Source organism: Bubalus bubalis, chromosome 6, assembly GCF_019923935.1.
Source record: "Bubalus bubalis isolate 160015118507 breed Murrah chromosome 6, NDDB_SH_1, whole genome shotgun sequence".
NCBI lineage: Eukaryota > Metazoa > Chordata > Mammalia > Artiodactyla > Bovidae > Bubalus > Bubalus bubalis.
The window spans coordinates 77636894-77664821 of NC_059162.1; the positions used below are offsets into that span (position 1 = coordinate 77636894).

The 27928-nt window shown below is 41.8% G+C and overlaps 1 protein-coding gene across 3 annotated transcripts in view; it reads right to left on the minus strand.

Annotated features, from left to right (window-relative positions):
• Positions 1 to 27928, minus strand: part of IL12RB2 (interleukin 12 receptor subunit beta 2) — an 88684-nt gene that overhangs the window by 32116 nt on the left and 28640 nt on the right. For all 3 annotated transcript variants that reach the window (XM_025288498.3, XM_025288497.3, XM_025288499.3), the window contains 2 exons: positions 19963 to 20042; positions 7496 to 7715 (listed from right to left, as the gene is read on the minus strand). In XM_025288498.3, coding sequence (XP_025144283.1) covers positions 7496 to 7715; positions 19963 to 20042 — 300 coding nt within the window. The remainder of the gene's footprint in view (positions 1 to 7495; positions 7716 to 19962; positions 20043 to 27928) is intronic.

Sequence of the window (27928 nt, forward strand, 5' to 3'; positions counted from 1 at the left end):
ACACTAAGCTCCACATATTCATGGGTTTGTGTGTGGATCAGCTTCTTCACCAGAACACGCTGGTCACATTACAAGGCTCTGTGACACCTGACTATTTGGTAGTTAAAGTCCCTCCTCATTTTGCTCTTCTTTTTTTCAAAGTCATCTTGGGTATTCATGAAACTTTATTCTTCCATATAGCTCTTATAATCAGTTTATGAGAGTCCTCAAAAATTTCAGCTGGTATTTTTATTGGAATTATATTAAATTTACAGCTCAGTTCAGGGAGAACTGATATTGTTACAATGTTAGGTTGTCCCATTTATAAATATGATGTTTCTTTGAAGTTGTTTGGGCCTCTTTTTATATCTTTTAATGGAGTTTCAAAAATTCCTCCTTAAAGTTTTAATGTGCTTTTTAAGGTTAATTCCTAGACATGTTATACTATTAGTTTGCTATTAAAATGGCATCTTATTTTCTACTTCTTTTCCACTATGAATTTGTGTGTGTTATTCTTATTCTAGCCGACCTTCTAAACTCTCTAATTAGTTCTCATAGTTTGTCTATGGCCCTTGTTAAATTTTCCATGTAACAATCTTATTAGTTGTACACTTAAAATCTCTTCTTCCCAATTTTTGAACTAAATCTCATTTCCTTTTTTTTAAATCTTTTTGCTAATTTTAAAAAAGAATGTTCCCACATATCTTTATTAAGATGATGCTTGCTGCATGTTTTTGGTAGAAAGTCTTTAAAAAGCTAAAAAGTTTTCCTTTTTTTATAGCTTTCAAACAGATTTTATTTTTATAAAATACTATTTATTTACTAAAAATTTTGTTTTACTAAATACATTTCTATATCTGTTAAGAACATACCCCCTTTTCTCCTTCAGTATTAAAGTAATGAATTACATTGATACACTTTTCTGATATTGACCCATCTTTGTATTCTTGGGGGCAACCCTGCTTGATCATTCTGCACTCATTATCTTTTCTCCTTTCTTCTTAAAATAGACTTTATTTTTTAAAGCAGTTTTAAGTTCACAGCAAAATTGAGTGAGACATACAGGCATTTTCCACACACCCTCGACCCCATACACGCATCACTTCCTCATTATCGACATCCTGCACCAGAGGAGTACATTCTGTAAGATTCTTGATAAATATGTTCAAATATGTTCCCCTTTGATTCACGTTTTCTCTTAATTTCTTTTAATTTAATTTCTTTCTCTTAATTTCTTTTATGCAATTATCATCACTTATTCTTTCAATGTCTTAAGTCTTTTTATTTTTCAAACTCTTTTCCCCTTTTGATGACTTTTAAGTTTCTCACCCAATCTTCCTCTCACTCATTCACTCTTCAGGTAAGTCCTTTCTGCTATCCAACCCATTGGGTGAGTTCTTTAGTTCAACAACTGAACTTTTCATATTGAATCTCTGTTTAGGGCTATTCCACAACCACCTGTTTCTGATTCATGTTCCCAGGATCCTCTCTTATCTTTCTAAGGATACTTCTTATGCTTACTCTAAACTCTTATTTATTCAATTGTTTCTGGTTGCACTGGGTCTTCATTGCAGTGAGCATGCTTTCTCTAGTAGCAGTGAGCAGGGGGCCACTCTTAGTAGCAGTGAAAGGCTTCTATCCTGTTGCAAAGCAGGGTCTCTAGGCACACGGGCTTTAATAGTTACAGCACATGGGCTCAGTGGTTGTGGCGCATGGGCTTTAGTTGCTCCACAGCATGTGGAATCTTCCTGGACCAGGGATTGAACCCATGGCCCCTGCATTGGGAGGAGGATTCTTATCCACTAGACCACCAGGGAAGCCCTTATTCTAAACTCTTGCTCTTTCTGTTGTGCTGATTATGTGTCCTACCACACAAGTAGTCCCACTTGGTGCCTTTCCTTCCCAGAACTGTGCCCCTCAGATTTCTCCTAATTTTCTCCTTTGGGGTCATGTTTTATTTCCTTGGATTGATCAGCGGCCTTGACCTTCATTTTTCTATGGGGGGAGTCGTGAAACCTTAGCCAGAGCTTGTGCTCCTCCAGGTAAGCTTAGGTGAGGAGAAGGAGCTTTTCAGAGTGGAGAGCCAGAGAGCCTATAGTGATGCACCCTGAGCTCTGCTTGGCTCTTGGGAGGTGTACTTGGCAGCTCCAGAACCTGCCCATGCCTCTGTGGCTGACACTGCTCTTCATGGGGGAGTGGGGCTGTCATTCTCTTCTATAACTGCCAGGCCATGGGGTTGGGGGGCAGGAGAATATCTCAGGCACTCTTTGTTAGGTTCCAGGGCTTCCTCATAGTCATTCTGCCCTGCCCTCCAGACTTTCCTGCCCCATAGTAAAAATACCAAGTAAAATACCATAGTAAAAATACCAAGGCAACAAGGGGAAGAAAAAGGAGTGCAACAAGCCAGTGCCACCTCAGTCCTCTCCATTCCTCACTATTCCCCATTCACAGGTTCTCAGTCATCCTGTCCTGTCTCTCCTGTGGCATCTTTGGGTGGGTTTGGTACCTCTGTGTTAGCTACCTTGCCAGGAACTGGAATTCCCCAGCCCTGGTTCTTTGTCTTCATTTGCCTTGGTATCTTATTTTCTGGCTATGCCACAAATTTGTTTTTGTTTTGGAGAATAAAACGTATTCATTCAGTAAATATGTATTGAGCACGTAGGGTTTGAAAGACTCTTTGCCAGGTGATGGGCTAACACAGTCAATCAACTTTTCTAACCACTGGTCTCGTTGCAATTAGCTAAGTAAATCAACTTGGCATTGCCCAGTCTCTGAGTCACCACACTTGCCAGGAACCAGTCTGAATTTTCTCCCCACCGTGTTTGCCAGGGCATGCCCTCTCTTTTAGAACTTGGCTAACAACTCATTTCTGTGACATCTTTCAAAATTATTCTTCAGCCTTTATCATTCAAATTCCCTCTACATTTTCATTAAGAGCATTGGAATAGAGTTATGAAGTTCATAAGGTATTTGGAAAAATTACCCTGCTGACAGGTGGCCTGGTTTTTCAGTCCAGCTTTGCCACTAATTGGATGTACGATCTTGGCTAAGTTACTTCACCTCCTGGGGCCTCAGTCTCTGACATCTGTGTGGGCCTCTATGGTTGTGCTAGCTTCTGACTCTGGCCATAATTTCCAAAATTCCTGAGCACAGGGACAGGTCTGAAATATTAAATGTGTTTTATTTCTTGACCAGTCTGTTTAGCACACATTCAGTTTTCATCATAAACCAACAAAATCATTCTCATACTTCTTGATATTCAATGCTGTGGCATATGCCTTTTACAAACAAGTTGTCCCCGCTTTCTCAAAATCGATATAATTCTGCCGCTTGGGGCACTATTTTTCTCTTTCTGGGAAGAAAGCTATTTCTGTGAGTTGTGTGAACTATACTGAAAGAGAAGCAGCAAAAGTACATGGTACACTATTCCTACAGATCATGCAGAATTTGGAACACGAGAGCTCCCCGATGGGAGATTTGCAAATCTGTCCTCCAGGTTTCCCTAGGAGGCTTGACTACTTCTATTGGATGGCTCAGGTGTGGCCTTAAGAGAGGCAGTGGGCTCTTAAGATGTCTAGGACCAGGACCTTTTTAGCTACAGCCCAGGTCTAGAGAACTGTTTCAATGTCTTACTTTACCACCCCTCCACATTTCTCTATTTTGAGCCTCATCCTTAATGACACTCCTCCATTCTGAGAGGGGTAATTGTGCCTCTTATGTCTTTTTGGCTTCTGGATCCATCATCCTTCAGCTCCTCAGGAACTTCATTCCCTTAATGATCCCCTTTCCCCTTCCTCGTCAACTCTTTCCCACCCTGGTTCTTTTCAACTTCTATGCCTGCTCAGATCTTACTTTATTTTTTTTTTATTTTATTTTATTTTTAAACTTTACATAATTGTATTAGTTTTGCCAAATATCAAAATGAATCCGCCACAGGTATACATGTGTTCCCCATCCTGAACCCTCCTCCCTCCTCCCTCCCCATTCCATCCCTCTCGCCTGCATACCTGCACTGCTTTGCCTGGCTAACACCAACTTGTCTCTCTAATCTCTGTTCACACGAAGCCTCCCCTCCATGCCCACGCTTCTACTTTTCTCTGTTCCTAGAGTGCCCTGTGCATATCTCTTGTCTCACATATATCCTGTACTGCAGTTTGCTTTTTTTATATGATTGCCTCTCCCACTGGACAAAATGTAACTGTACTTTTTACCTATTGCTGAACTCCAGTTACCTTATATAGTAATCTCAATAAATTTTTGTTGAATCAATAATGCAGAGGCCTAATGAATGCGTCATTTTGAGAAGCTGTTTTCAAATCTAAGTAAAGAAACTAGAATGGGCCCAGAAAATTCAAGATGCTTATATCCTCAAGACCCATCTGCAGTGAGGTTTAAAGAAGTAAGGTATTTTGACATACTACTTTTTAACAAGAGCAGGATATTAAACAGTGGTAAGATCTCAATTTTCCCCTACAGGATCCCTTTAAAAAATTACATGTACAGTATTTATTCAATGAAGAAGCAAATTTGAGTATAAAAATCACCTGTAATACCACAATGTAGATATGACTTCTATTGATATTCCCATGTACATTCTTCTAGACTTCTTTACTGTGCTAAAATGTCTATTTGTGTAAATTCATATTTTAAATTGCATTATACCATGTATTCTTTTGAAAGCCTACTTTTTCACTCATCATGTGCATCTTTCCACACCAATAAAAACACAGCTACAATATCACTTTTATGCTGGAGTGGGATTAAGGTGGGTGAAGGTTATGATATATTTAACCAATCCACCCTCTATTATAAAATTTTAGGCTGTTTGTAGTGTTTCATTATTTCAAAACCATTTCAACAAAAAAAAACATTTTAAAACCATTCAACAAAAAAGCTTACATTTTTTTTTTAAGCTCATGCCTTATTATTTGCTGAGGATGTATTTTTAATGGCATAGTTTCCTGGTCAAAAGATATATTCATATTTGAAGTTTTTTATGTTACAAGTTGACACATTTCTCTTCAGAAAGTTGTACCAATTCATGAGCTTCCCTAGTGGCTCAACTGTAAAGAAAGTGTATGAGTTCACACAAGAGTGGCTTTTCCCCACACTTTCACCAGTATAGGTTATGCTGATGCTACTTACTCTTTTTTATTTTGATTTGATTGCTAAGGTTTTTTTTTCTTTCAAAACTTGCATCTCATTGATTGCTAGTTAGGCTGAACATGTTTTTATATCTGTATTGTTCCTTTTATTTATTTATTTATTTATTTGTAAGTGTTTATTTATTTATTTATTTCTCTGCCCAGGTCTTAGCCGCAGCATGCAGGATCTTCTAGTTGCAGCATGTGGGATCAAGTTCCCTGACTAGGGATCAAACCCTGGCCCCTTGCATTGGAAGAGTGGAGTCTTAGCCACTGGACCATGAAGGAAGTCCCTATTCCTTTTATTTTATATTTGAGTTTCCTGTTCATACCCCATTATCTCTTATTTATTTGAAAAGTTATATGTATTTGCCAAAAATCTATCATATACTTTCCCTAAATTGCTCTTTGCATTTAAAAGCCTTATTTACAGTGTTTTTAAAAAATTCTTACTTTACTATGCATAAAGTTTAAGCTTTTTTCCCATAGGTAATCCATCTTTTCCTTCAGGTTTCTTCTTACATGCCTTCCCCCACATGAGGCAGAGATTACCAGTTACCTACCAAATACCCTCTTCTCATCTTCTCTAGCAAGAGAACAATGTGTTTCTAAGTCTCCTTTGTAGTTGGGTGTGACCAGGTGACCAGTTAGGGTCAATACTGCAAGTGTTGTTGTGTGACTTGGGGCAAAACTCCTCAAGAGTGAGAGGTGAGGCGTCTCCCTTCTTTTCTGCTGCCTAGAAGGAGACAGCTGGAGCTCCAGCAGTCACCCTGGACTATGGGGCAGAGGGCACAGAAGGAAGGAGGCTGGGGTCCCCGTGTGTACAGCTGTCACACCAGCCCTGGGCCGTCTACCTCCAAACTTCTCTTCTATAAGAGAGTAAGTAAGTCACTATAGTCAAGCCTCTAGAAAGAGCAACTATTACTCCTAAAAGCAATTCCTAACTCATATGCTGACCCAAGGTTATATCAATATTTATTTGTATTTTTATCTACTATATTATCTCTACCTTTACAGATATATGACTGAAAAGACTTATAACCAAGATTCAATAGTATATATAAGATGAGAATTCTTGGTAGAAGCTTGTTCAAAATAATAATTGCTCCGCTTCCCTGGTGGCTCAGCTGGTAAAGAATCTGCATGCAATGCAGGAGACCTCAGTTCAATTCCCGGGTCAGGAAGATTTGCTGGAGAAGGGATAGGCGGCCCACTCTAGTATACTTGGGCTTCCCTGGTGGTTCAGCTGGTAAAGAATCTGTCTGCAATGTGAGAGACCTGGGTTTGATCCCTAGGTTGGGAAGATTCCCTCGAGAAGGGAACAGCTACCCACTCCAGTATTCTGGCCTGGAGAATTCCATGGACTGCAAAGAGTTGGACACGACTGAGTGACTTTCACTTTCAGACCCCACTGTGGATAAACTGTTACACTGAATTTTAAGGAAGAATCTAATTATAGAGTTTTATTCTATCAGGCATTTTTTTGAAAAAGTTAGGCCGACAATCTTGACTAAAATACTTTTATAATACGGGTCTTGAAAATAGTTTTAGTATCTATTTTCTTCACTAATTATCAGCTTTAATCCTGACAAGGTAGCTTTCAGAGGATGTGACTATAAAATATGTCTAGCTAGTTGGGAGGTTTTCAATGTAGATAATTGGATACATATCTAAATTTGAATAATAAAGAGCTATAGTATAGCAATATTGTACTATAGTTCCTTACAGTCAGAATTTCATTTTAATACTATTGGTTTTAAAACATGTTTTGACCATAGGTATGCTTTTTCTAGAACTTGACAACACATATTACTCTTGCTCATGGAAAAATTAGCAAGATATTAGTGTTCAATTTAATGACTATTTCCTTAACTAATTTATTGTTTATATGTGTGTGCCCACTCTCAGTCATCTTCGACTCTTTGTGACCCCATGGACTCCAGTCCACCAGTCTCCTCTCTCCGAGACTTCCCAAGCAAATGGTTTCCATTTCCTACTCCAGGGGATCTTCTTGACCCAGGGATCGAACCTGTGTGTCTTGCATTGGCAAGGGGTTTTTTACCAGCTGAGCCACCAGGGAAACCCCAAACACCTATTATGTATTTATTAGTCTGTGTATTTAAACTCACAATAACCTGCAATTCGGGTAATGTAATCCCTAGTTTACAGAGGGGGAAATTGAAGCTCAGAGGTGTTAATTCATTTGGATACTCACTGGCTAAAAGGAAATTTCAGACAGCCTCTGAAACCTGTTAATTTCAAAGTCTAAACTCCTGTGCTACTCATTCCAGGCCCTGAGCTGGGCCTGAATGAGCTAAGAGATTAGGAAGACAGTTTCCTACAAACAATATTAAAGAAAACTTGGTACTTACCTGCCCCACACAGATCCGTTATATTAATGCGAGTGGGCAGGGAACTGCCTTTCGAGTTAGCTGCAGACACAGCCACAGCCCAGTTCCCAGTTCTGGGAATTACCCAGGTCCAGGAGGTGTGTTCTGTGATGTTCTGTAGTGTGATTTCCCCTCCTGCCACCTTCTGCAAGGTCACTTGATAGTGGAGGATTTTCCCTCTTGCTTCCGATAGACTCAGATTCTGCAACAAAACACACTTACTTACTGTGTACTCTCAGACAAGGTCAGTGGATGCTCTATGCTAGGACCTCATGACTGCCTGCAGCAGGCGGCTACACTAGAGTGACCTTTTTATTTACATCTTTTCATTTCTTCCACCACACACTTTTACGCTCCACCAAGCTCCACCACTTATAGAAAAAAATCAGTTAACATTTTTTAAAAGTTAATTTTTAAAGAATTGTTTCGGAACAATCCCAGAAAGTAAGCATAAAACTAATTCTTTATATTGTAACCCTGTTAGGACAAGGACCATGAGAAACAGAATCACTGGAAATGGAGAGCTGCCCAAGCCTATGTCGGCAGTGCCTGTCCATGCCTAGTGTAGGGAGAGAAAGGCATTGCTCACCAGACTTAAGCATCACAGTTTTCTGGGCAAGGCTCTTCCTTCCATGGGGTGTGGCATCACCTCAAGATGCTGAAAGACACACCTTAGGGTTGGCAAATGCCCCTTTTTCTGGTTTCCTGCTCCTAAGCCATCTTTTAATAATTTGGTATCCTATGTCTTTTATCTGTCAGGAGAGGCTGGGTTAATATGACTATCTGCTTCATTTAGAATTTGTATCTTCCACTTTAAGTGAAAAAACTGGCCTTCTGATTATAATTTGGCTTCTGAAATAATTAGCATGCTGCAAGAGAATGCTCCTATCTGCTGACTCAGGCTTTCTGGTTGGCCCAACAGCTGCAATTCTCACTATAAATTAATGCATGAACATCCAGCTTTTTCATATTTCAGGCTCTGGGAGCTTGAATGATGCAGGTCATGTCCTAGGTGCCTTTCTGGATCCACAAGGGCCAAGACTAGATCATAAAACATGGTCAATGCAATGGGTGAATGCCATGTGGCTGGGGGTATTTGGGGGTGCATGTTCAGCTTTTCCCTATAAGGCATCCTGTGTCCTGGCAAGAACCAACAAAGTTTTGGTGGGGCAAGTGTCCATCACAGCTGATCTTGTGTGGATTAAAACAAGTGAGTGCTTTTGACATTGTGATGTTCTGAACTGTTATTAATAAACATGCCCTTGGCCACAGAAGAAAAAAAAAAGATAAATAAGTAAAAGCTGGGTAGGGAAGACCATTCGGTCAGGTCTCTCTCACTCCATCCTTCCCTACTTGTCTGGTAGCTCCAAAGGGTAGCACCCAAATGTACTTCCCAAGAGTTGGCGCTCACAAAGCTCCCCATTCTTGCCAGGGACCCAGGAGGCAAATAGGGAAACAGCCTCTATTATGGCCCCCTCATTGTCCTTCACAGACACCTTGGTAATCTCATGCAATCCAATGGTAGAATGCTAACAGAAGGGGGGAAATGTCAAGTCCTCCTGGGTCCAACAAACCTACGTAGTGACTGCTGTGGAAATCTATCTGATCCCAGTGATCTGGTAAGCAGAGGTGTGGGTTGGAAAGATGAGTGAAGGAGGGCAGCGAAGGGCCTGGACCTATCTTGCATTTTCTCTTCAGATCCCATATTTTTGAGCTGCAAATATCAGTGAGAAAATGAAGATGGGGCCAACAAGTTAGACAAAGGAACATGGTATCCCTTGACTTGTGCTTGTATAAAATGTCAAACTCAAGTTTGGGGATAAAGGTTAACATCAATCAGTTAGGAAAATGGACCTAACTTGTCTAGCAAGGTCCATAGAATAAAAGATTCAATGAGTTCAGTGAGTCAGTGGGGAAACAAGTATTTAGCCAGCAGGCAGGCAGTCTCCTGAAGTACCTGAAAACAGTGTGATTAGGTTAGTTAAAAAAATTAGGTAACATTAAGTTTGCAAACCATGTACATAATCCATCACCCGTGGATTAACCTGGCTCTGAGGGAATGGAATAACAACAGAATTAAATAATGGAATAATTATTCCAGTTTTAATAATAGCTGGAATAGAATACCAGAAGAACAGAACTGGAGGGGATTTTCCAGATGAACAATTAATTCAGCGTTTCATTTTATCAACAGAGGAAACTAAGTCCCAGGGACACGAGATGATTTGCTTAAGGCCACTCAAGAGACAGATGGAGGAGCTGAGAGTGGAATCAAGGGCTCCTGACCTCTGGACTCATGACCCCTCCACTCTGACTCGCTACTCCTTCTATTGGCAAGCCTGAGACAGTTGGTGAGTACAGGCGCCATATTGCATAGTTGGGTCCTCAGTCACCCTTCTGGCCCAGAGTTGCAAAGCAGCCTCTGTAATTGTGTGGCTGTGGTATGCTCTGATGTGGAACATCAATAGTGGGCATGAGGTTGGTAATTTGGGGAGGGTGGAGATCTAGAATTCTTTCTCCAGAGCCAACAGGCTCTGAGTCAGAAGGGGACAAGTTCTGAAACAAAAAGAACCTTGGCCTGAGGAGCCAGCTGGGTCTTTTCAGATAAACTTATTTTTTCCTCTAGTGTTTATTTGGGTGGGTGAGAAGAGGGAATCTATCATCTATTGGGCCATACCATGAATCAGGAGCTCTACAATGAGTGTCACAATAAATGTGACAGTCCCCATTCTGATGAGAGTGCTAAAGCTCAAGAGAGGTTAAGAAATAAACTTGTCCCCATAGTAATGTGAGATTTTAGTGCGCCCCCTGGTGGATGTGAGAGATGAAGGCGCTACTCCTATTGAGCCAGGGGTCCCTGTGAACATCACAAAGACAGGGTACTTCTTGTTTCTTCTTGGACAGTGCTAAGAGCAGATTTCAGCCAGTGATATTACTGTTGTCACCTTCTTCTACTGGTAAGAATACACTAAAAAGAAAAATGTGTCCACTGCTTCTCTCCCTTTAGTTTTCTTTCTGCTCTGTCCTGTGGGAAATGACCTAAACTTAGTGAACTTAGCCTTTCTGACTTTGGTTTGTCCAAGAAGCAAGGAGTGAGCTCCCTTATAAACCGTTATAATAATTCTGCTGCCTGAAAAGGCTTTCAGAATCAAAAATAACTTGGTGAATGCAATCCAAGAAAGCACAAAGTCTGATGCATTTCAGAATGCACTGCCCCGTTTCTGTTTTGAAGTGTATTATAGGAAAGGTGTTTCTGTGAATTGATAAAGCATTTCCTCTTAGGACTTAAAAACTACTGTACTGACAATAAAGTACTATTTTACTTCTGAATTTCTCTTCAGGCAAAAAATAACTTTTTAAAAACTGTTAGAGTTTAGCCTGTATCAGAGAAGAGAGCCTGTAATCAAGACCCCTTGGAAAGCTGGGGAGTTTGAACATTTACTAATCACAGCTTTATCTGTGAGGTTTTTTTTTTTTTTTTTTCCCTTTTGGGTTCTGAAACACTGCTGACTTGGTTCTTGTTATTAGGACAGATCTTTGACTTTTCTGTTCCACCACTTAGCAGCTGTGTGACCTTGGGCAAGCTGTTTCAACTCTCTGAGCCTCGGTTTCCTCACGTGTAAAATGAGGATAATTCTTTGTGCAGCACAGGTGTATTGGAGGATTCAGTGACCTAAGGGAAACAGACTGTTTCAAAACAGTGTTTGGTGCATGACAGATGTGAAGACACTTGGTGGGTACTGTTTACTCACTCTAACATAAAAATCATCACGACTGGCACTTTACCCTTATGGCTTTTCTAGGAATCTTCTATTATTCTTAACCTGGCATATACCACAGCTCCCTGTGGAAGACTCACCAATATCATACAGTTGATTACAAAGTATATATACCATTTGTGGGTTTAAGCCTGAATACCTCAACTTTTCAACTTACGACTGCCTTCAGCAACCCTAGTTCAAAGTAAGGACAGTGTTTACCTGGAAGGTTTAAAAATCACTGTACTGGAAATTTCTATCTGTGGATCTATTTTCCCCATTAGCCTGTCAGTTTATTTTTGCATCCTCAGTGTCACACACAGTGTTTGCCTCCTAACAATGACCTTGCAAACACTTTTCACAATTCTCTCTTTAGTTTGCATAACAATCTCATGTAGTATATGCTGTTATTATCTACACTGTGCTCATAAGGCACAGAGAGGTTGAGCACCATGCTCAAGGACACACAGCCAGCAAGTGGTAAAGCTGGAACTTGAACCCAGGTAGCACAGCTGCTCTACCTGGAGGATGAAGGCTTAAACTGCTGTCATGCTGACACTCAGTAGACATTCCCCAGGTGTTCTGTTACTCTGAACTGATTTACCTTCTGGCAGTTACCCTGGCATAATGATTTCTATCTTGTTTTATAGCTGGAAAACAGCAAAATAATGGAAACTTTTTAAGAGCAAGCTTTAACTCCCCTTGCGTCTGTGTTCTATGTTCTGTTAATTCTCTGCCACTTACTCTTTGTCACTGACCACATTCTGCTATCCAATCCAAATTCCCTGCATTGCAGCTGGTATAGCATGTGTGACCAGCAAGCAAGGGAAATCAACCTGTTCTGTCTGAAAGTATCTGCAGCAATTCTGTGCCAGCCTGTTGGGACAGGGCTGGGAAAGGGAAGGAGAGAGAGTTGAATACCGCAACAAAACTAATCTTCCCATCTGCTGCTTTTGTATTTAAATATTGATTCTGATGTTGTATAGCTCCTATAATTACATAAGACTCCTGGCAGCCAATCTTCCCTGGGGATTCACAATAGACCTTTGTCCTCCATCAATATAAACCAGGTTACAAATAATACTTTCTACTTTTATTGAATCCCTTTCATATGAGGAGGCCAAAGAATTCATGGCTTCAGTGCAATGTGATACAGGCTGGAACACTTTTCATTCACCCAAGACAAAGACAGGGAGAAAGAAACCAAGTGAATGTACTAAACAAGCTGCTTCTGATCTCAACTGTCTTTCTGAAGCTGTGATGTTAACTAGCATGGGGCTGGCTCTTTTCTCTTTCTCCTTGTCTTCTATGGTTTGAGGGTAGCTATTTATCAAAATGAATTACTTCTTTTAACAAATGAATCTTTTCCCTGCTCAATCTTTTCCCCACTTTTGGAAACAAGCGTTTCCCCCTCTCTCCTTTCCTGCTTGTCAAGGCTTAGGAATCTTGCTCACTACAGGAGGGAGCCATGTAGCCTTTGAAATGAAGCTATCCTGACATAGGATGGGGTGCCATCTGGAGGGTGAGCTCTTGGCCTCTGTGCCATACTGGCACTTAATAGACACGTGCATGCGTGCGTGCTCAGTCGCTTAAGTCGTATCTGACTCTGCGACCCTATGGACTGTAGCCCGCCAGGCTCCTCTGTCCCTGGGATTCTCCAGGCAAAAATACTGGAGTGAGTTGCCATGTCCTTCTCCCAGGGATCTTCCCAACCCGGGGATCAAACCTGATCTCCTGCATTGGCAGGTGGATTCTTTACCACTGAGCCATCAGAGAAGCCCCAAGATAGATCATTAGTAATTTTTAAATTGATTACATGTTGAAATGATAACATTCTCAATAAACCTGTGTTAAGTAATACATATTATTAAAATTAACTCCACCTGTTTTTTTTAATGTCCTAAAAGGTGGCTATGAGAAAGTTTGAAATTACACATATGGCTTGCATCTGTGGCTTGCTTTATACTGGGTTGGCCAAAAAGTTTGTTCAGGTTTGTGTGCCCTCTTATGCTGAAAGAACTTTTTTGCCAACCCAATATTTCTATGGGATAGCACTTCACTAATGTGATTCTTTACATGCCAAAGCCATGTCCCCCTGAGGTCTTCCTAGCAAATGTTCTCCCACCCTTGTCCTGACTAATTTGTTCTTCTGGGGAGCTCCAATATTACCTTCTCATATTTTTTTAAGTCAGAAAACTGTAATAACACCTGGACAGAATCAATATAAACAATTTAAGGGAAAATACATGATATTTTCTAAAGCTTTTAAATATTCCAAAAGATTTTATCCTTAAAACTCAGTTTAAACAAACAAAAACTTCACCCTATTTAATCCTCAGCAACTAGACTGCTGACTCATTTTACCCACACCTCCAAATCCTTTCAACCACATAAACTACAAGCAGATGCTCACATGGATTCTGATTGTAGGCCTATATTTCCATGTGTAGACCCTCCCGTCCCTTGTGTCTTCCTGACGCTCTGTCCCTTTAACCGCAGTGACTCATCGCCTGAGCTTCACTTTGGTCTATGGTTCACAAAGTTAGCTGCACAGAGAATGGGAGATGCTGAAACTGCCAGTATTACCTTCTGAAAGGTCCTCTCTGACTCCTCACCCATCTCCTCCCTGGTCATAGTCCCCTCAGCTGAACCTTGAACTCCTTCTTAACACCCGAAGACCCTCACCATCCCCTCTGCATTTCTGTCCTCCTCTGCTGGACCGTGAGCTCAAGGACACGGAGCCTGCCCCTGGCTTGTTCATGTCCATGTCCCTGCATACAACATGGGCTCTAGGCCTAAAGAGGGGCTTTAATGTACTTGTTCGCGTGGATGAACAAACGAGGGAGTGAGCGAATGAAGAAGGGAATTCAGCTCCATCTGCACACAGACATTTCTCTTCCAGACCCATGGTCTAAACCTAAACTTCAGAAAGTTTATGATTAGCCATGCTTCAGACAGTGAGAGGACTCTGAAAAAACTGACAGAGGAAACTGGAAAGGGTAACATGGCTTTAACCCACTGTCGTATCTTTTCATATGTCAGATCAGATCAGTCGCTCAGTTGTGTCCGACTCTGCGACCCCATGAATCGCAGCACACCAGGCCTCCCTGTCCAATACCAAATCCTGGAGTTCACTGAGACTCACGCCCATCGAGTCAGTGATGCCATCTAGCCATCTCATCCTCTGTCGTCTCCTTCTCCTCTTGCCCCCAATCCCTCCCAGCATCAGAGTCTTTTCCAATGAGTCAACTCTTCACATGAGGTGGCCAAATGAAACTGGAGTTTCAGCTTTAGCATCATTCCTTCCAAAGAAATCCCAGGGCTGATCTCCTTCAGAATGGACTGGTTGGATCTCCTTGCAGTCCAAGGGACTCTCAAGAGTCTTCTCCAACACCACAGTTCAAAAGCATCAATTCTTTGGTGCTCAGCTTTCTTCACAGTCCAACTCTCACATCCATACATGACCACAGGAAAAACCATAGTCTTGACTAGATGGACCTTTGTTGGCAAAGTAATGTCTCTGCTTTTGAATATGCTATCTAGGTTGGACATAACTTTCCTTCCAAGGAGTAAGCGTCTTTTAATTTCATGGCTGCAGTCACCATCTGCTGTCATTTTGGAGCCCAGAAAAATAAAGTCTGACACTGTTTCCACTGTTTCCCCATCTATTTCCCATGAAGTGATGGGACCAGATGCCTTGATCTTCATTTTCTGAATGTTGAGCTTTAAGCCAATTTTTTCACTCTCCACTTTCACTTTCATCAAGAGGCTTTTGAGTTCCTCTTCACTTTCTGCCATAAGGGTGGTATCATCTGCATATCTGAGGTTATTGATATTTCTCCCTGCAATCTTGATTCCAGCTTGTGTTTCTTCCAGTCCAGCGTTTCTCATGATGTACTCTGCATATAAGTTAAATAAACAGGGTGACAACATACAGCCTTGACGGACTCCTTTTCCTATTTGGAACCAGTCTGTTGTTCCATGTCCAGTTCTAAATGTTGCTTCCTGACCTGCATACAAATTTCTCAAGAGGCAGGTCAGGTGGTCTGGTATTCCCATCTCTTTCATAATTTTCCACAGTTTATTGTGATCCACACAGTCAAAGGCTTATATTCAAAGTGACTTTCTTCTTAAAGGATGGAAGCTGAATTAACTGAAGGAAAAGTGTACTGGAATCACAGATGGAAATAACTGATCAAAGCAAAGGAAATGATGTGAAAGTCTGTGCAGAAGGGGATGTTAGAATGTGAGGGAAAGAATTGGTGACCCCTTGTGAAGGGCTCTCATCCAACACTGGGGCTGTTGGTGACGCAGCCACATTTTCTACCACCGCATTTACTGTTTTGACAATACCCAGGTGTTTTTGCTCTATTCATAGATTAGGCTCAATTTTTTGGCTTCAACATAGAAAGTACTTTTTCTCTTAAAAGCAACTGTGGGGACTTCCTTAGTGGTCCAGCGGTTAGGACTCCATGCTTTTACTGCAGGTTCAATCCCTGGTCGAGGAGCTAAGATCTCACAAGCCGTGTGGTGTGACCAAAAATTAAAAACAAACAAACAAACAAAAAAAAACTATGGCAAAAAACAGTACAGAATACTTTTGAGGAAATGTAGCTTTTAGGAGAAACCAAGGTGTGGGAAAATGAGGAACTACATAGGAACCAGAACAACAGCGGTCTCCTCCACCCTCAACACACTTACACTCACATTCATAAATAGACACACATGTAGATGCTCACATTCACAACCAACCCCCACACTCACAGACCCACACATATTCACCCACACTCACACCCACATACACCCCACACACCCATCTTCCACACATTCACGCCTTTACACTCACTCACTGCAATGGTGATTCACACGCTGGAATTTCACACCTAATGTGATGGTGTCAGGAGGTGGGGCCTCTGTGAGTTGATTAGATCATAAGGGTGGAGCACCCATGGATGGGATCAGCACTCTCTAAGACCCCAGACAGCTGTCTAGCCCCTTCCACCATGTCACCATGTGAGGACGCAGGAGAAGTCTGCAATCCAGAAGAGGGCCCTTACCTAACCATGCTGGCAGCCAGATCTCAGACTTCCAGCATCCAGAACTGTGAGAAATTGATCTCTGCTATTTACAAGCCCCCAAACTATGGTGTTTTATTAGATGTGATAAGACACTTACATACATGCACAGCATACATGCCTGCACACTCACACATGTACTCGTATCTACACACCCACACAATCAGATCCCTCCCATGAATATAAAATTAACATGCATTCATACACATGTGCATTCACACACACACAACACACATGCAGACACACCACTCCAGACACTCACACATCCTCACCACAGACCCGTCTCCCCTCCCTCCACCCACCCCCTGCCCCCACCCTCAGCACACACCTGGGCTGTACCCATTCAGCATCAAGTTGTTCTCCTCTAGTGTAAACATACTAGAGAAATGAAAGGTCATCTCTCATTTCCCCAGCCGCAAGAGAAACGTGCTCTCTCTGTGTTCACAGGCTGACGGGGTTTTACTTGGGGCTTCCTTTGGTGCTGAAGCCCTGAATTCCCCTCTGCAGTGGCGGGGTGTCCCTTTCATTGGGTTTCCCAGTATTGATCAAAGTTAGAAAAGAAAAATCACCCACCACACGCATGTCTTTGCTTCCCTTCCCCAGTGAGGTCTGACTGGGCCCCACCACAAAGCACCTGATCTGGCTGCAGGCTGTTCTGAGGTTTTGATGAGTTCCTCCTGTCACAGCACTGCCCTGTCAGCTCCCAGTCCTGCCTGAGAGCGGCAAGAGAAATCCCCAGTCAGAGGGATGGGAGTGTTTCCAAACAGAAGGGCAGTATACCACTCAGGAAGGGCTCCCAGCAGCAGGCACCACATTACAGAAATCCTTGTGAGAAATCGCTTCCCCTCCCCAGACTGCAGTTTCCATGTTTGTAAAATGATTGCTGGAACTGCATGCTGCTTAAATGCCCTTTGGCTCTGGAGGTCTGGGATTCATGGTTCTGGGGCTCAGAGCAGAACCACTCATCTCAGTAACTCTGGGCAGGGTTTAATTGCCACTTCCTGTGTAGGGCCGTTGAAGAAATCCAGGATTCAACAGAAAAAGACTAAGTCCTGTGTGTGCACGTGCTAAGTCACTTCAGTTGTGTCTGATTCTGTGTGACCCTATGCGCTGTAGCCTGCTAGGCTCCTCTGTCCCTGGAACTCTCCAGGCAAGAAAACTGGAATGGGTTGCCATTTCCTCCTCCAGGGGAATCTTCCCAACCCAGGGGTCAGAACCCAACTCTCTTATGTTTCCTGCATTGGCAGGAGGGTTCTTTACCACTAGCGCCACCTGGGAAGGACTAGGGACTAAGTCCTGTAACAACCCTGTAAAACAGAAGGCTGGCTCCAACTCTCCTTTTTCAGGGTGGACAATCGCTGAAGGTTTTGAAGGTGCCCTTTCATGACCACCATCTAGCATAAGGTTTTGGAGCTTCTAGTTTTTACATTTTTGGTTTCTTATTCAAATCCATTCCGGTCCAAAAAATCCTTCTTGGGCCCACAATTTTGGCTCCACAAAAGAAAACCTATTGCTGCGATTCATGGGGTCGCAAAGAGTCGGACACAACTGAGCGACTGAACTGAACTGAACTGAACTTATAGACAAGAGATGCCATCAAGGTGGGCTGTCTCCAGAGCAGTTCTTCCTGTCCCAGACGGTCCTAGCAGAGACATCTGTCTGTTCTGGCTGGACTAGGAGCAATGTTCATGAGAGATAGGGTGGACCAGAAGAGTTTTGAAGCCCTTTTGAATTTCAAGACTTCATTTTAGAACCTAAAGCTTTGTAAGAAACAGGGACAAGATTAAGATGAGCAGCAGAGAGGAATCCGCATATGGAAGTTTGCTAAACATTACCTGTTTGCTAACAAATCGTTATTTTGACTTTGCTCCGAGGCTGGTTTCAGGGTGTCCTGCTTACGCCTGTTCTAAATGCTCTTTGTGACAGAAAGAAACACAAGTCTAGCACTGGGTATGTTGCTTACACTGTTATGAGAAAAATCATGTTGCGGTACCATCTAATTTACCTTGGCAGCCCCAGTGATTTTTCTGGGTTTGCACCTTCTCATTTACTTGTGCCTCCGCCCCCCACCTTGAATTCTGCAGGTACTTTGATCATTACCCTCATTCTACCAAGAGAAACCCCAGAGTTGAGAGGAATGAAATGGGACAAGAACAGCATATTTTCAGATAACTGTAAAGGACATTTTTGGAGGAGGGATCTTTACGGGATGAAGAATTTGCATTTTAACCAGTTGCTTACTTGTGAAAATGAAAACCAACAGCCAGGAATTGAGGTAGGTTCTTCTATACTATTTACAAATTGCGGTTGCTCTAAATGCCTTGCTTTAAGAATAATCTTGCTATTAAAAATCCATTTTTTTAAGATAAATTTTAAGCTGCAGTTTTAGTTTCAAAGTGAAGAACTTGATTATGACTCACCAAGCTATTTACAGTAGTCTCCTTTTATACCAGAGATTCTATGTGTGAGAGAGAGAAAGGGAAAGAGGGAGAAAGAGCTCATTTCTTAAAATTGAAGAAGACCGTGATTATCAAAATCTATCATGCTAACCCCATCAGAGGACTTTATTACTCTGACTTCTAGTTTCATGCTTGTCAGCTGCATAATTCCAAAACTGTTTATTTACCCTTAACTGGAAGACATGTCGTAAAAAGGACATAGGTTTTGAGAAATAAAACCTCTTCTTATAAACATGCCAATCGGTAGCTCAATTCAAACAATATATATATTTTGGGGGGCAAAATGAGTCATACTGTAGCAGAAAGAGCTCTGGATGGGGTTTTAGTCCCAGCTCTGCACTTAGTAGGTGGTTGACTTTGTGAAAAACCTCCACTTTTGGACTCTCAGTTTTTTTCATGTGTTAGTGGGGATACTAGTATGCATCTCTTGGGGTTTTTGTAAGGGTTAAGTGAAATGATAATGCCAGCTCTCAGCACTTTGTGAAACTTTACATCCTGTCATAACAATAGGCCTCACTGTTTGCTGGAAGGTTGTTCTGTTTACCACTGTTTCACTACTATTCCTGAAGAAGGGCTGTTTTCTATTCCTAGTTCTCTTATTTTCTACTATTATTAGTATTCCTGAGGTAGAGGCGCTTACTTTCCACCCACTCACTTTTCAATGACCATAGAAAACATATTCCTAAATATCTATATCCACAGCTTTACTCTCCCCTAAAATGAAAAAGTGGGGTGGTCACTGCAGGGCATATTGTATCTGTGGGGTGGGAGGAATGGCAGAGAGGAGAACAGAATCAGAAGAGAAGGTGTGGGGAATGGGGACAGAGGATGGGCACAGTTCGGGAAGGGAAGAGACCTTGATCTGACTGGAAGTGGATGAGGGAAAGATATGATTGCGTGGAGGCAGGAAGTCAAGAGTCCTCACCCTTGTGTTGGAAAAGTAAATGACATAAAGTCAACCATTGTGAAGATCTGGCTGAGAAAATGAGTTCCAACACAGTCTCTGAAGCCTCATATTAAAGCAACTATAGAACAAGTTCTTCGGCTTTGAAACTTACCGTTCAAATATGTAATTCTCTTCATATGTCAATTATATCTCAATTAAAAAAACTAAATATATAGTTCTCCTGAATTTTAAGTGGACACTGCAAACTTACCTTCCAGAAAAGAGAAATCTGTTGTCTATTGTAGTCAATGTGCTGTCTCATGTACCAGACATCTAACATCCCAATAGGCTCTGTTTTGAAGGGGAAAAAAATCCACAGCTTCATATATATATACATATATACAAATACACAACGTAAAAACTTTAAAAGTCAATTGGTTATTGATTAAATTATTCTAAGAGAGTAGAATTATAGGATAATTTCAATTTTCTTTGTGTCCCAGTATTTCCCTTTTCCTTTTGTTAAATAATGAACATGCTTGACCACAGAAGTCATAAAAAACAAAGTGCTGTAGTTCATGGGGTCACAAAGAGTCAAACATGACTGTGTGACTAAATAACCACCTTAAAAACAAACTTTTAAAAATGACAAGGGGACATTACATTTTTAACTAACCCTTAAACGTGTATTAGTAAAATAACTCAAAGAAAGTATACATGGTTAATTCTTTTTTGTTGGAATGCATAAATAATTCTCAACAGAAAAACAGACATAAATCACGAGTAAAACATTTTTCAATCCTGTAAAATACAAACACAAAGGCTGAACTTTGTGTTCATCTCCATTCCTGAATTTATGTTTGAGTATAATTATTTAGTTTTATGACCATTAGACAATAATCTATTTGTAAGGAAGTCTGTCTCATTCATCTTGCTGCTGCTGCTAAGTCGCTTCAGTCGTGTCCGACTCTGTGCGACCCCATGGACTGCAGCCTACCAGGCTTCTCCAGGCAAGAACACTGGAGTGGGTTGCCATTTCTTTCTCCAATGCATGAAAGTGGAAAGTGAAAGTGAAGTCGCTCAGTCGTGTCTGACTCTTAGCGACCCCATGGACTGCAGCCTACCAGGCTCCTCCATCCATGGGATTTTCCGGGCAACAGTACTGGAGCGGGATGCCATTGCCTTCTCCCTCATTCATCTTAGCATTCCTCATACCCAGTGCAGTGCTTAGAATGTAACAGGCTCCCAGTTACTCTTTGTTAAATGATGAATAAGCAAATGAACAAACCAGGCAATCTCATCTACTTGATGCTGAAACACAGGCTGAACTAGTAGAAGAAATAACCACCAATCCATAAAACAATGGTCAAATATGACCTGATTTAATTTGAGAAAGTCAACTGAACATATTTTTTGAAAAGAAACTGAATAATCAACTCCTATGTCTAAGTGTGTGTATGTATGTGTATTATCAGTGGGTGAAATAGTTTTCACTGTGACTCAGATCATGAACTCCTTATTGCCAAATTCAGACTTAAATTGAAGAAAGTAGGGAAAACCACTAGGCCATTCAGGTATGACCTAAATCAAATCCCTTATGATTATACAGTGGAAGTGAGAAATAGATTTAAGGGCCTAGATCTGATAGATAGAGTGCCTGATGGACTATGGATGGAGGTTCATGACATTGAACAGGAGACAGTGATCAAGACCATCCCCATGGAAAAGAAATGCAAAAAAGCAAAATGGCTGTCTGGGGAGGCCTTACAAATAGCTGTGAAAAGAAGAGAAGCGAAAAGCAAAGGAGAAAAGGAAAGATATAAGCATCTGAATGCAGAGTTCCAAAGAATAGCAAGGAAAGATAAGAAAGCCTTCTTCAGCGATCAATGCAAAGAAATAGAGGAAAACAACAGAGTGGGAAAGACTAGAGATGTCTTCAAGAAAATTAGAGATACCAAGGGAACATTTCATGCAAAGATGGGCTCAATAAAGGACAGAAATGGTATGGACCTAACAGAAGCAGAAGATATTAAGAAGAGGTGGCAAGAATACACAGAAGAACTGTACAAAAAAGATCTTCATGACCAAGATAATCACAATGGTGTGATCACTCACCTAGAGCCAGACATCCTGGAATGTGAAGTCAAGTTGGCCTTAGAAAGCATCACTATGAACAAAGCTAGTGGAGGTGATGGAATTCCAGTTGAGCTATTTCAAATCCCAAAAAGATGATGCTGTGAAAGTGCTGCACTCAATATGCCAGCAAATTTGGAAAACTCAGCAGTGGCCACAGGACTGGAAAAGGTCAATTTTCATCCCAATCCCAAAGAAAGGCAATGCCAAAGAATGCTCAAACTACCGCACAATTACCGCACAATTGCACTCATCGCACACACTAGTAAAGTAATGCTCAAAATCATCCAAGCCAGGCTTCAGCAATACGTGAACCGTGAACTTCCAGATGTTCAAGCTGGTTTTAGAAAAGGTAGAGGAACCAGAGATCAAATTGCCAACATCCGCTGGATCATGGAAAAGGGAAGAGAGTTCCAGAAGAACATCTATTTCTGCTTTATTGACTATGCCAAAGCCTTTGACTTTGTGGATCACAATAAACTGTGGGAAATTCTGAAAGAGATGGGAATACCAGACCACCTGACCTGCCTCTTGAGAAACCTGTATTCAGGTCAGGAAGCAACAGTTAGAATTGGACATGGAACAACAGACTGGTTCCAAATAGGAAAAGGAATACGTCAAGGCTGTATATTGTCACCCTGCTTATTTAACTTATATGCAGAGTACATCATGAGAAACACTGGGCTGGAAGAAGTACAAGCTGGAATCAAGATTGCCGGGAGAAATATCAATAACCTCAGATATGCAGATGATACCACCCTTATGGCAGAAAGTGAAGAGGAACTAAAAAGCCTCTTGATTAAAGTGAAGGAGGAGAGTGAAAAAGTTGGCTTAAAGCTCAACATTCAGAAAACTAGGATCAAGGCATCTGGTCCCATCACTTCATGGGAAATAGATGGGGAGACAGTGGAAACAGTGTCAGATTTTATTTTTTGGGCTCCAAAATCACTGCAGATGGTGGTTGCAGCCATGAAATTAAAAGACACTTACTCCTTGGAAGAAAAGTTATGACCAACCTAGATAGCATATTGAAAAGCAGAGATATTACTTTGCCAACAAAGGTCCGTCTAGTCAAGGCTATGGTTTTTCCTGTGATCATGTATGGATGTGAGAGTTGGACTGTGAAGAAAGCTGAGCATCGCAGAATTGATGCTTTTGAACTGTGGTGTTGGAGAAGACTCTTGAGAGTCCCTTGGACTGCAAGAAGATCCAACCAGTCCATTCTAAGGGAGATCAGCCCTGGGTGTTCTTTGGAAAGAATGATGCTAAAGCTAAAACTCCAGTACTTTGGCCACCTCATGCGAAGAGTTGACTCATTGGAAAAGACCCTGATGCTGGGTGGGATTGGGGGCAGGAGGAGAAGGGGATGACAGAGGATGAGATGTCTGGATGGCATCACCGACTCGATGGACATGAGTTTGAGTGAACTCTGGGAGTTGGTGATGGACAGGGAGGCCTGGAGTGCTGAGATTCATGGGGTCGCAAAGAGTCGGACACGACTGAGCGACTGAACTGAACTGAAATAGTTTTATTTCTCCCACTATCAGTTTTGTTTTGATTTACAGCCAGGGGTGGAATCAATAGAAGCAATCCCTGAAAACAGGCTTCAATTGTGCCAACCTAACCTGTGTAATAGTGACCCTCAGAGTGTATTAGGGTGAAGCTATCTTGGGGTTCCTTCTAGAGCAGCAAGTTCCATTTAACCAGCTAGAAATTCCCAGAAAGCTAAGTCCTACCTGGATGGCAGAAGACAAGCAGGCAGGAAGGGGAGAAGAGAAAGAAGGACAGAGAGGGGGCACATGTCCCAGCACATACCACGGGCAGGCCCCATGTGGGCCCATTCAGTGACATCTCATGTCCTCCTCAGCCGCATGACACACTAGCTTTGGTGCAGTGGTTAAAGTGTGAGCTCCAGAGCCAGGCCCTCTATGGGCAAATCCAGGCTCTGTGATCCTGAACAATGCTGCTGCTGCTAAGTCACTTCAGTTGTGTCCGACTCTGTGTGACCCCATAGACGGCAGCCCACGAGGCTCCCCCGTCCCTGGGATTCTCCAGGCAAGAACACTGGAGTGGGTTGCCATTTCCTTCTCCAATGCATGAAAGTGAAAGGTGAAAGTGAAGTCGCTCAGTCTTGTCTGACTCTTAGCGACCCCATGGACTGCAGCCTACCAGGCTCCTCCATCCATGGGGTTTTCCAGGCAAGAGTACTGGAGTGGGGTGCCATTGCCTTCTCCAGAACAATGCTAACTTGTCCTTAAGCCAGGTTCCTCATCTGTCAAATGAGGATCATAATTCTACACATCAGATGGGGCTATTGTGAGAACTTAAATGAACATAAGAGTGCTTACACATGTTAAGCACTCAATTTAGCTGCTGTTGTTTTCTTCACCTGAAAACTGAAGTTCAAAGAAGTTAAGGAACTTGATCAAAGTTCCAGAACTAATTAGTGGGGAAGCCAGGCTTTGAACACAGCTCTGTTTGGTCTATGATCTTTGCTCTGCATCATGCAGTTGCCTGGCTCTGCTAAGGCTTACAGCGTCTCTGTAAAACTTAGGTCCTCCACTGGGTGTGCCTCTTTCATGTTCTAGTCTTTTCCTTTGTCACTTCCTCTTCCTGCCTCTCTCACCTTCATCTCTTTTAACTTCTAAACATTCATTTCTTCCCCTTCTCTTCTGACTAGTGATAGTATTCACCCTTGCAGCGAGGACCTAACAGTAAGAAATGTGTACAGAAGACATTCTGAAAGTGCTCTCCATCCTTCAGGATTACAGGGACCCAGGAATCGAGCTCAGAACTTTTTTTCCTGCTAGTCCATATGTAAAAAGGAAAAAAGCACAGGCAACAGAAAGGAAGGGGGCCTGGCATTTATTGACCACCTGCTGCTGCTGCTGCTGCTGCTAAGTCACTTCAGTCCTGTCCAACTCTGTAAGACCCCATAGATGGCAGCCCACCAGGCTCCCCCATCCCTGGGATTCTCCAGGCAAGAACACTGGAGTGGGTTGCCATTTCCTTCTCCAGTGCATACAAGTGAAAAGTGAAAGTGAAGTCGCTCAGTCGTGTCCAACTAGCATGTGCCAAATAATCTTTGGATACTATATATCCATGCTCTCACTTAATCCTCACACAATGCAGAGGAAGCATATGAGTAGACCTGTTTTGCAGCTGAGGACAAGGAGGCTGACAAAGATCAAATGATTTACAAAAACTGCAGAGATGGTGATGGCAAAGCTGAGAGCTGGGCCCAAGTTTTGCTGTCTCCAAAGACCCTGCTCGTCTGTTAGCGTTCACCGTGTTGAGCAAAGATCTGAACACGCCACAGACTAGATGATCCAGACATTGACCACATAATCAGAATTTGGAAACTACGGTGTGCTCAGTGTCTAGGCCAGATGACACGTTCCATGGTGCTACATGTCTTCAGTTAATTACATATAGGTGAGAAATTTCAAGGGAACACTCGCCTCTCATTGCCACTCATTGCCTCTACAACCTACCAGATTATTACAGAGCTAAGAATCAAATTCAAGAGTCATAGTTTCTTCAAAAGATAAATTGCAAGTGAAGCTGAAATTTTAATGGTGCCCACCTGTAGTGTAAGCCTCTATGGGAGAGAAATCATTAGCCAAATCTGTATGGGTTTCAAAGTGTAAAACTTTATGACTAGAAAAGTCAAACTACTGCTGTGTAAAGCAATATAAGGGCTAATATTATAGAGAATCTTTGACATTCAACTGTCAAAATCACTTGGGAGTCCTAACCTCAGTGTCATCAAAAAGTCAGATAAAAGTATCATAGGCAGGTGAGAAAAGGAAAGACAAAGGCCATATGTCCCAAGTGACACACACAAAAAGGATGAGTACAAATGATAAAAAATATGAATATTGAGCAATGGAAGTCATTTCTCCTGAGACGAATGTACTATCAATGTGAAGGAAAAAACCTGAGTTAAAGAGGAAGGAATCACCAATATAAAAAAACCTGGGTTAAAGAGGAAGGAATCACCAATATAAAAAAGGAGGACATCCTAAATTAAGCAGAAGATCAGCCTAACTGCCCTCAAAGGGTTCTTTCAACTCTGGTGGTGGCAGTTTAGTCGTTAAGTCACGTCTGACTCTTGTGACCACATGGACTGTAGCCCGCCAGGCTCCTCTGTCCATGGGATTCTCCAGGCAAGAATACTGGAATGGGCTGCCATTTCCTTCTCCAGGGGATCTTTCTCACCCAGGAATCAAACCCTGGTCTCCTGCATTGCAGGCAGATTCTTTACTGACTGAGTTACAAGGGAATCCCAAGATTTGAGGATTCAAAGAAAAAGGACGTGTGGTAAGTAAATCAGAGCTAAGCCATGTGCTGCTTCTGAGATTAGCATTCATCTCGGAAGCCAAGGCAAGTGCAAGGGTGTGGATGAGAGAAACTGAATTGCAAGTAGACAGCAATCCCTCCACCGAGGTTTTAGCATGCAGTGGGGTAGAGTAGAAAGATCTCTAAGAACAGTAAAAATAGAGAATTTAACACAAAGTGAATATGAAAAAGGAGTACCTTGAGAGATTTCAGGTAGTGGACTAAATTGAACCCATGAGAATATTTTGGTCCAAGCCATGCTCCAAGCAGGGAAAGACAGAGCTAAGTAAGTCATCCACCACCTTGGTTCCTCAATGTCCACTCTTTGGACTGTGATACACTTCTCTAAAATCTAGTTTCAAATAACTCAAATAGATTCACAGATTCACAAACACCTACATGATTAAACAAGTTTCTCAGTGGTAGACTCTTGCCTTCATACGTTACCACCTGCTATGTCTCCATGGGAAGCCCTACACACTCCCCCACCTTTCCTCCTCTTTGATAACTTTCAACACTTTGTTCACTCTCTCTTTTCACTCCTTTCTGTCACTATTTTTGGTGGCTTATCATCCACAGGGGTTGCTTCTTCCCAATGGCTGATGCTGTAAGTCCCTCTACCTGCTCACTTCAAATGATCTGATTCTCTCACCTCATGTCTTTGCCTCACACTTCACTGAGCAAAAGGAAGTGATCAAACAGGGATTCCCTAATATTTCCACCATGAAAACTTTCAAACTTCTCCATCAATTTCCTAACACATCACTTCTACTGACTTTACTGTGAATGAAGCATTCCCTACTTCCATCACAGGCCAAGCCCTTGAGTTTTAGGTCCCATCCTCTTGCTTCATCAAGTATATCTCTCCCACTATTATCCTATTTCCTGTATTATTAATCTCTCTTTCTCTGCTGGGTCCTAAAATCACCTTGTAAATATACTGTATTATCTCTGATCCTAAAAAAAATTAAGGAATTTCTTAATGCTACACCCTACTCCAGCTACTGCCCAACATCTCTGCTCCCCTTCACAGAACTTCTTGAAGAGTTGTGAATTGTCTCTGTCTTTATTTCCTCACCTCACATTCACTCTCATTCAATGCCCCCACAACTCTACTTATGCTGTTCCTGGTCAGAAATTGATGCTGCTTTGTCAAATCTGATGATTACTTCTCTATTCTCACTTCACTGGATTTATTAGGAACATCTGACATAGCTGAATACTCCGCCATCTATTTTTTTTCTTTTTAAGAAAGATAATCTTTCAACATCCAGATCACAAGTGAAGAGCCTATTTCTTAACAGAAGCAGGGATGTTTCCTCTATCCTAAAATCAATGGAGGCATCATGTTAGAGTGCTGATGGGGAAAAAAAGTGAGTTGCAAAAGATTATATACTGCATATAATTTTGATCAAGCTTGAAACAAGCGACACTAATCACTATTTAGAAGTATATACATTTCTGAAAACTATGAGAAAAGTGTGATGATGACATAAACACACAATCCAGGATAGTGGCTACCTGTGGGGAAGTGTGACAGGGTAAGAATACATCAGTAATTTTACAGCATTTAACTTGAATGATGAGTTTGTAAGTGTTCATTTTGTTGTTATGTTTTCTAATGAGAAAGTAGCTTAAACTAGGATAGTCAGAGTAGCAGTGGAAGCAATGAATAGATTTTGAATATGTTTAGGAGACTCAATGCTGGTATGAGGGAATGGGAGAAAAGGAGAATTTAAGGATAATTTCTCCATTTTTTGACT